Here is a 9,650-nt window from a genome sequence, read left to right as displayed (position 1 = left end):
GCCCAAGGCAGATACCGTAAAAGCCTTTAAAGCCGAGCGGCCGGGGAGCCTGCTTTAAATCATCGGGATCGGAGGCGTTAGTGCGCGGAGGGGAGACGAGACCGCGGCTGCTGATGGAGGAAACTGATGCAACGGTTTCCCGGCGCCTTTCCTTCTCCACCTCCCTCCTGCCCCCTCCCAGCAAGCCCAGTGCTGGTCTGCAGATGGGAAGGGGCAGACTTCTTCCTCTGACCGCCGGACTAAGGCGCTGCACCTACTAACTGGCCGCCTCTCCTTCCTTCCCGCAGGACAGCTTTCCTGCCCGTTTCGGAGGAGTCCATTTTGTCAACCAGCCCTGGTACATCCATGCCCTGTACACGCTAATCAAACCGTTCCTCAAAGACAAGACAAGGAAAAGGGTAATTAGACGGGGCCAGGGGGGATAGGAAGCTGCAGAGCGGGAGCAGCTGAGTAGCCGCCTGGTTTCTTCTCTTTTTTTTTTTCCTTTTTTTTTTTCTCACTGCATTTTTCATTCGGCCTCAGAGAATTGCTGCTGTTATTAAAACTTAGGGTTTGCAGTGGTCTGGATTGGATCAATAAGAGCCGGGGACCAGAAAGCTGTTATCACTAACAAAGCGCAGATATGTTTTACGGGGACGTGGCGCAGGGACAGGGAGAACTGGCAACGTGGAGGGATTGCCAGCGCCGGCTGAGGTCACCCGCACTGAGGGGAACTTCAGCTCAACTCTTGTTGGGGGAGTAGAATTTCCCGCTTCACTCCTTGAGCAAGTCGACAGTGTCTCATGTGGTGGTAACACACTTGTTTCCACAAAAAATGCCCACGCCTGAAGGCTGCTCACGCTGCAGAAGAGGCAGCTCTCCCCCACCCAAACCCAAACCCACGTGAACTGTATGGCCACGTTAGCCGTTTGTCCTCTGAATTCCATCACCAACCACTGGATCGACCCCAGCAGGCCCCAGAGCCCACCCTGGGCTGTGTCTGACCAGGCAGGGTTGCCATCTCAGACGCTGAAGACCGGCTCTTCACGTCTTTTCAGTAAGCCCCACTCCCTTTTCATCTCGCTGCTCTTCAAACAAGCTTCTCTCCTCTCACGGCAGCAATAATCAGTCATTATTCCTGACATCCCCTTACCCTGACCTGGTCCTTGAGAGAGCAGCGGTGTCACGTGCCAAAAGCAAGTGAACCGGGGGGTTTAGATGTGTCGATGGTGCCAGCCTCATCCTTCAGCTGCACACCCCAAAGCCAACCCCCACCCCACCTTCCCGAGCCAGCCCCGAGCGCTTCAGAAATCCTCTCCTGCAACCCCACCGTCCACTGGTGACCCTCCACACCTCACCAGTGCTGTTATTATTGTACTTAACGAAGTAAGGGAACGATGATGACTTTGAACTTTCTTTTCATTTGTTGAAGATCTTTCTCCACGGTAACAACTTGAACAGCCTCCACCAGCTAATACACCCCGAATGCCTGCCCTCTGAGTTCGGGGGCACTCTTCCTCCCTACGACATGGGCACCTGGGCTCGAACGTTACTCGGTCCCGACTACGGCGATGAAAACGAGTACACGCACACCTCCTACAACACCATGCACGTGAAGCACGCGTCCTCCAACCTGGAGCGGGAGGCCTCGCCCAAGCCCATGAAAAGGTCAGTACTGCCGTGGAAGCCGGCTCGTTCTCGGCTCCCTGGATGGGTTGGGCACAGACTGAGCAGGAAGGGCTTGTCTGGCGCAGAGAGGGGCTGTAATTTGGCAGATGTCGAAGGTAAGGAGCATTTCACCCTGGGCTGCGCTCGCAGCGTGGTGGGAGAAAGGAAAGCTCTCTGTGGAACCGTAATTACTCGTCTGATTACTTGCGTGATAACAAGGGGAAATTAATGAGTGCCTGCACGGAGCATTACAGAAAGGGCATCCGAGTGAGGTGCTCCTCTGCACGGCACAGTGTGGCCAGCGGCACCACTTCAGTGCTGTCCCTGCAGCTGCTGCTTTGCTGCTGCTGACCCACCCCGGTTGTTAACCAGGGTTTTACCTCCTCCAAAATGCAGCTTTTGTGTGATAACCGCCACTGCCCTCTAAAGGGAAAACGGCTCCGTCTCCTCCCGTCGCTCCCGCTTGCTCCATCCATCCCTGCGAAGGCAGCAGAGCTGCCCTCTCAACACCTCTGATCTTGGAGAGCATCACCCGCAGCACCGTGTGCTGGTGGCGGGGATGGGGGCAGGAGGGTGGGAGGGCTGGCAAAGGGCTGCGGACCCTCCCCACCGCGCCCTCCACCTCCTTCCCATGCCGCACTGATCTTGGAGAGCATCACCCGCAGCACCGTGTGCTGGTGGCGGGGATGGGGGCAGGAGGGTGGGAGAGCTGGCACAGGTCTGCGGACCCTCCACACCACGCTCTCAACCTCCTTCCCATGCAGCAATGCTTCCCCTCGCCGCTGCCACTGGGTGAGCGCAGCGTCGCTCTGCGTGACAGGGAGCGGCCATCACGTTGTCACAGCAAAATCAAAGCTGACAATGCAGACAAGCCAGAATGTCATGCAATTAATTTTGAAAGTCTTTCATCTTCAGAGGAAAAAGAAATGCCTTCTTGGTTCAGAGCTCCCTCCCGGGTCGGGGGGATGCCACACGGCTGCAGCTGCTCAGCGAAGGCTCGTGCTGCCAACGCTCACACCGACAGGTCACGTTAAGGTGGTTTTTTTATCAAATATTAGCACTGTGCCACACTGACTGATTTTAGAAAGATACCATCTAAATATTCCATTATTATCGAAACCTATATCAAGAGGGTACGATTTAAGTAGCTTTATAGAAAGAAATCCGCAGGTTTTGAAGCTCTGAAGCGTCAAGAGCTGTTCACAGGTCAGCGGTGGCTGAGGAGAGGATCCTCGGCTGCCAAGAAAGGAGGGTCTTCCCGTGCCCTCGGGGGAGAAGCTCAGCGTGAAAATGAGTTCAGTGCCAGAAATCCCTGCCTTGAGGCAAAGCCCTCTTCTATAATCTGCTCGCTAATACAAAAGCGCATTAATACCAATACGGCGGGTTGATGAATCTAATTTGTCATATTGCCTCTGGGCAGACTAGATCTAACTTTTAGCCTAATTTCGTTACCCGGCGGTTAAGTGAACCATCTGATCTTGTACCCCGTGGTCATTACTAGCTGTTGGAGGTGAAAAGTTCAATGCTTCGACAGATTTTCTCCTATAAGCATTTGCTTTGATTCCTCTTCCCCTGAAATTACATTTTGGGCTAACTCGAGGTAAAAGCCTACACGTAGGAAGCGTAATTGTGTGCTTTATTAGATTTATTAGCCCAGATTTATATCTATAGCCCTCTAGCAGCTTTACCTGTCTTTGTGTACCCACCTCCCTGCCTCTTCAGGTTCATACATCTCCAATACGAGAGTCTCGGGCCACGGCTGAGATTCCTGGATACTCCCAGGGAGGGTTCCACTAAGCACAGATGATCTGCTAGCATTAGTCTTCATCCTGAATATAATTCCCTCACAAATGCCCTATCATTTTTTCCCCTTATTAAAGCACTTCTGCACTCCCATTGAAATTCTCTCCCCTCCTCCACTCACAGCATAAAAATCTTTAAAATCCCGAGTAAACAGGATAATTTTGTAAGTGTGTCTATGCTGAAATGTTTGGTTTAGCAAAAATACGTGGCCAACCCATTCTTTAACGCACAGGTTCCTCTGAAAGGGGTGAGTATATGAAGACTGGGCTTTCTCGGGTTTCTGTAAGTGAAGGATGAAAAGCCGTGCTGGACAATGATGGCTCTTGCGTGTGACCACAGAGGAGTGTCCCTGTGCAATGTAGTACAAATAACAGCAATTCTGAGCCAGAAAACCGCTGACCTGGCAGAGCTGGGAAGAAAGGCCCCTCTCAGACCGCCAGAAAGAAGGTCACCCTGGGCACAACCTACTCCACAGAGAGTGTCTAGCAATTTTAGTAGCAGAGCAGCTGAGAAGTCAGGATAGGAATTACAGAAACAGGAGAAAACATGCCAGGAAATGGAAGCAGCAGTGGGAGGGAGCGAAGCTGGAGCACGTAGGCACCTCTACGGTGGCTTCAGCACTGACAGCAGTGCTTTGGCTCCTGGCACCAGGGCTGACGCGTATAAATGGAAGCGAGTTCACCTGAGAGATGCGAGGAGGGTGAAGAGAGCACATTTTTCCAGCAAGAGGCTATAGAAGAGTGGTTTGTCCAGCCTTACAGGGCAAGGGTTGAAATGGATACAATCGTTCTCTGTAAATATTCTCTACAGCAAACAAGTATTTGAGAAAAGGACAGCTCAGGCACGAGATCACAAGGGCACAGGCTGACCACAGCCCACCTTGGCTGCAAATCAGAGGAGCAGGTTTGCTAATCATCAGAGGAGCGAGTTACAGCGTGTCAATACAACAACCTGAATCACACGTGAGGGAAAGGTCTGGTAGGAGGTGGCTACCAGTGGCCACAGCAGACGAGACTCGCCCTTCAAAGTCTCATTAGGTTCCAATTTCCACGCCCCTCAACAGCGATGGCACCAGAACATTATCTTCTCTCCAACCACAGGCCAGCGTAGTTTTTGCCTTTGACTTGAGTTTGCACAAAATTTGTCCTAAAAAAAAAGGAGTCCTTGTTTACTTCAGAGAATGGGGGCATTGCAGATGGGGAAAAGATTGAAAGCCCTCTTATAAAAAAAAAAAAAACCTGCCGCTGACTCTAGTTAGCAACACGATCTTGGAACTCTGGAGAACTGACGAGTTTCTACAACACGGAAAAACTTTAATCAAAACCATTGCAGTTGTCATTTTTCCATCAGTAGCGACACGAAGCCCCACTGGGGCAAAAATCAAAACAGTGGAAATTCAGCTCCTGTCTGCAGTATTACCTCACGCCCTGGGAAAAATCCCAGAACCCAAGTTCTGTATGAACAGATGGGAAACAAAGCAAACCAGCTGATGACTCCACATAATGAGTCTTAATGGCCGGGGGGGAAAAAAAAAGGCAACAATAACAGAATCCATTCAGAATGTATCTGTTCATTAAGATTCAGCTCAGTGAGGTTTGAAATGGGCGAGTTAATAAACACACGATGCAGCACTAATGTAGTAACTGCAAGGGCAGTGTGTTCCCCGAGCTTGGCCGGGCGATGCTGGGCGCAGCGATGGCAACACACGCTTCCCCCGTCTTGGAGCATCTCTGCAGCGTCCGCACCCACACAGGGATCCTGTCCCTTGCCAGCTGTGGGATTTGAGAGCGATGTAAATAACGTGAAAACTCAGAGCACAGGGAAGAAAATCACCTCCCTTTCAGCTGAGGCCAACCCTTCTGCGAGCCCTGACGGTCAGAAAGGGGCTTTGGGCTGCTGTAGTCATCAGGGAGCAGACACAACATCAAAGCACTGGCCCCGGGCACTCGTGCTGGCTTTTGCTGATGAGCTGTTGGCTTTGGGAACAGCTGGAGGTTTTCTCTGGGTCTGCAGCGTAATGAACAGTTACGGTGGATGGTTAAGCAGAGCAGCTGAAGAGTCAGAGGCCGCTCTCAAGGTAGCCCTGTGCCAATAGGTCACAGACTTCTGGCCAGCCACAGTGGGAGAAAGATGCCTGCAGCTATTTGGGTACCTCACCGCAGCGAGCCAGCATCCCTAACTGGAGAGACGGATTCGGCGACTGGGAGAGATGTGAAGGAGCTCAGTTCTTTGAAGAGTTTCCTCTTCCCCAGCATTGCCCTGCTCTTACACTTGGGTCCAGCAGCAGCGAGTAACCTGCAGTAGCACGCTGCCTCCCTGCGACTTGCTTTCCTTTACAAGATCTGCCTTTCTGCAGCTGCATCTGGGTCGTTTCTGGATGCCTGAACTTGATCTTCAGCCCAAGTGACAAAGACTGTCCTCTGCCTTTGCTCGTTCCCTGTGCAGCCACCAGCACGGGCTGGGAGCTGCCTGTTCCCCCCAGGCATCAACAAAGCTCTTGCTTTTAACCTGCTGCCAAAGCAAACAGGTCTGAAAACCTCGTGCAATTTAAACTCACCCTGCAGAGAAGGGAAATTTCACCTAACAGCCACACACACATTCTGGCCGAGCAACCTGTGCTGTTTAATCACATTGATTTAATCGAAGCGTAATGAGGGATAACTGCAAATTTGGCATTAAGCATTATTCTTAGGGCAGACTTGCAAGAGCGTTACTGTTACCGAGTCAAAGAAATTCAGAGTTGGGGGAAATCTTTTAAAGAAAAACATAACTTGTGAAAATGTACAGTTCGTGCATCCAGACACCGTGACCTTCTGCTGCTGCCAAGTAGAAACTTGAGCTCCAAGAGGTGCAGTGACCCCCCTCAAAAGCCCCCATAGTAGGCACTGTGAAAATGCAGCCAAAACCCCATTGGAATGCGCTGCCCCACGTCGTTGAGTCAGAGCATGTGGATTTTTACATCCTAGATCAGAGTGAAAGGAATCCAACGCGCACGTTAGGGTTTGCCATTACTGCCTCCTGACAGACGCGTTTTCAAAAGGACTTGATTTCCAAGCAAACCTGTTGCTGGAACTAATCGTGGGTTCTCCGAAACAGGGGGCTGCTCCCAGAGGGGAGGGTGCTGCAGCCGGTACGCGCTGACGCTGACTGGAACGGCTGCAGACCCAACAGGGGCCGCTCGCAGCGGGGACATCGAAAGGTTTTGATTTACCCCGACCGGTCCCTCCACACGCCCAGCGGGGCTGTGCAAGGCAGACCTTCCTAGCTGTTATCCTTGGTCTGACCTTAACGTTCCTTCGCCATATGTTTCTGCTTTTATGGGTCAGGTTTTATGCCGGTTCACAGTCAGCACCAATTTACTGCAGAAGCAGTAAAACACCAGCAAATAAAACTCACTACGAAGACGTGTCGCTGGCCGTGGCTGGCACCCAGGCTGCTCTGCGTGGCGCCGGGGCGCATCTCCACGTGTGCTGGGGGGAAAGGGAGAGGCTCCGTGTCAGCTTTCTGTTCAAGTAGCTCTGTAATAGGGGAGACCTCTGGTGCGAGACATATTCCCTATTTTATGATGAATTATTTCCAACAACGGAGAATTTCTGAATGCTCCGGTGGAAACGCTTCCCCCATACGCAGGTTATGAATGAGACATATGTTGGTAGTAAAGCAGGTGTCCCAGGGACACGCATGTCACATAATATATGCATTATCTAGACGTAGATTATTAACTGTTGAACAGTTTTATAGCTTTTGACTGGAATTCCACTAATAAATCAGAGAGAAATGGAAGGGAGCCGGTGGATCTGGCACATTAGCAGGTCCTGGGGAGAGATGGAGCAAGATATCCTCGGGAGCCAGGAGTGAGAGAAGCCGAGGAGGAGATCAGAGCCACAAAGCCACCAAGGACAGGAGGGATGGGGAGCTTGATGCTGGGAGTCCCCTGGGACAAGGCAGGAAGCCGGTAGCTCGCTGAGGGCATTGACTGCATCTGTTTCCAGGACTCGATCACCAGCAACCGCTGCACAGGTGCACAAACACAGGCTGGGGGGGTGGGAACGGCAGCGCAGGAGCTGTTCAGCTGCCTAAAATACTGCATTGTAAATTACGTCTGCAGCTGACTATAAATCTGCCAGAAGTTTAGTAGTTTAGATTAGAGACATGACACTGAATAAAACAAATGGGTTTACCCTGCTTATGCCTTTCGCTGCCCACATCTGGCTGAGCTGCAAGCCTTTGAAAAGGCAAATCACATGTGCTCTACAGAAACATATTTAATTTTAGCATTTAATGACCCTAAGTATTGCCTCATGCTTTAGCTCAGCCTCCCAGAATAAACAAACTCGTTCAGCCCAGGCTGATGGTTCAAAGCCCGCAGTGCACATCTCCTGCCGAGACCACGGGGCGCTTCTGTACCTAACTTCTACTTGTGATGACAACAACAGCTTTCCCCGAAGCAGGCCAGGCTGTAGCAAGACACGGAGCTGGGATGGGGCAGACCGACACTCGGTGCTCCCAGGGCTGTCTCCTCCCTGCAGCTGGTGAGCAGTGGTGAACCCAGCTGGGATGCGAGGTAGGGAGTTCTGGTAGGCACAGGGAGGAGGAGGAGGAGGAGCAGTCTCATGCCAGGAGTCACTCTGTGGCAATCACCTCTTCAGGGGTGCAGATGTACTCAGAGACTTCTTAACACGAGGATGAGCACAGATCCGGGCCATGGTCACTTGGCTTTGATGGGCCAAGGCACTGCTTGGACACCTCTCCCTCGGACATGCTAACCACCAGGGAGAAAGATGGTCACTGCTGCCACGGTGGCCACAAAGCCATCTCCCATTGGGGAAGTGCGGCAGCTTGGCACCGTTGTCCTGTGGGCCAAGCTCTGGGCGGGCAGTAACGTTAAGCCAGAGCTCTCGTGCAGCTCTGCGCCCTGCCTCACCACGCTGGTGGATCGCTTGGCCAGCTCAGTTGCGCCCCTAGACACCCTCATCCCTTTGAAAGGCTGTGCCTGGCGTATCGAAGCAGCCCCTCCGGGCGGGTCTCTGCAGCACAACGCTGTCTGAACGCAGAGCCAACGCAAGTGCAGGAGCCGCAGAGCTGCATTAGCGGGAGATTTCAGCAGAGCTGATGAGCCTGGACGGAGCGCCACACACCACGGCTCCTGCGGCAGAGCTGCGCTCCGCAGAGCAGAGCTCACCTGCCTCTGCCCGCGCCACCCGCAGCTCTGGGGGCGCCGTGCCCATGCATCTCATTTTCAAGTGCTTTCACTATTAACAGGGCTCCTTTCACCACAGTTACTCCACACCTGCACTTCTTCTGTAGTACCGGGGGAAATCCTTGGCGTTCCCACCTGAGGATGGCATATTCCTGAGGCACGGTGTGGAGCGTGCTCTGGCTGCTGCACCCTCCACCACAGGCTGAGGGGGAGGGAGGAGGGCAAAGAAAAAAATGCCCCTCAGACCTTGCCAGTTCAAAAAGTCAAGGGTGTGATTTGAAAAAAAAAAAAAAAAACCAACAAAACCCCTCTTCTGCTTTGTAAAGGGGATGAGTAATTGGGAGATGAAGAGCCCCGAGGTGCTGGTGAGATGGGGAGGGAATTAGTGGGAAGCGAGCAGATGGGAGGTAGATGAACAGAGCCACACGGTGTGATCTGATTGACTGGCTGCAGAGCATCACTCTGCGAGCTTGAAGCCTCCTGCACTTGGGATAAATCCACGCCACCCTCCTCCTCCTTCCTCCACAGAGGAAGCCCAGCACAAACGGACTACATCCTTGCTCCTGGGGGCTGCAGCACATCTGCGTTGCTGCCAAGAAAAGCATAACATGAGCGATCAGAGAAGTGGACGATGTCTTTTAAGGCAAGCATGCCATGACACGCTGGCAGCTGATGTTAGCTCAGAGCAGGGTTGTGGTACCTTCACTTTTATGGGAAACAAAACTGGAACCCAGTAGACATCCATCCCTGTGAGCTGATTCACTCCAGCTCTCCTGGGACAAAAGCCTTCTGAAGCCGGCGCGGCTAGAAGGCCTGCATCATGCCGTCTGAGGTGGGTTTGGACTGAATTTGCAATAGTTGCACCAAAATGACCGCCCACATAAAGCCATCTGCTCTCTGAGATGCTGACGCACATACCTATGCAGTGCTGTCATCTGAAATCTACGGCTGAGCTGCTGCAGAAACAGCTGGGCAGCGTTGACTTTCCAAACACCCCTGC

At 52.5% G+C, this 9,650-nt stretch overlaps 1 protein-coding gene across 1 annotated transcript in view; it reads left to right on the top strand.

The window, feature by feature from the left end:
- CLVS1 (clavesin 1) overlaps positions 1–9,650 on the top strand; it is a 10,978-nt gene that overhangs the window by 222 nt on the left and 1,106 nt on the right. Inside the window, exons 2-3 of the mRNA XM_010139273.1 lie at positions 288–398; positions 1,412–1,647. Coding sequence (XP_010137575.1) covers positions 288–398; positions 1,412–1,647 — 347 coding nt within the window. The remainder of the gene's footprint in view (positions 1–287; positions 399–1,411; positions 1,648–9,650) is intronic.

The sequence above is a fragment of the Buceros rhinoceros genome, unplaced genomic scaffold, assembly GCF_000710305.1.
Source record: "Buceros rhinoceros silvestris isolate BGI_N320 unplaced genomic scaffold, ASM71030v1 scaffold6567, whole genome shotgun sequence".
NCBI classification, from domain to species: domain Eukaryota; kingdom Metazoa; phylum Chordata; class Aves; order Bucerotiformes; family Bucerotidae; genus Buceros; species Buceros rhinoceros.
The sequence above is the reverse complement of the archived record's forward strand: the minus strand, read 5'-3'. Positions and strand labels throughout refer to the sequence as shown.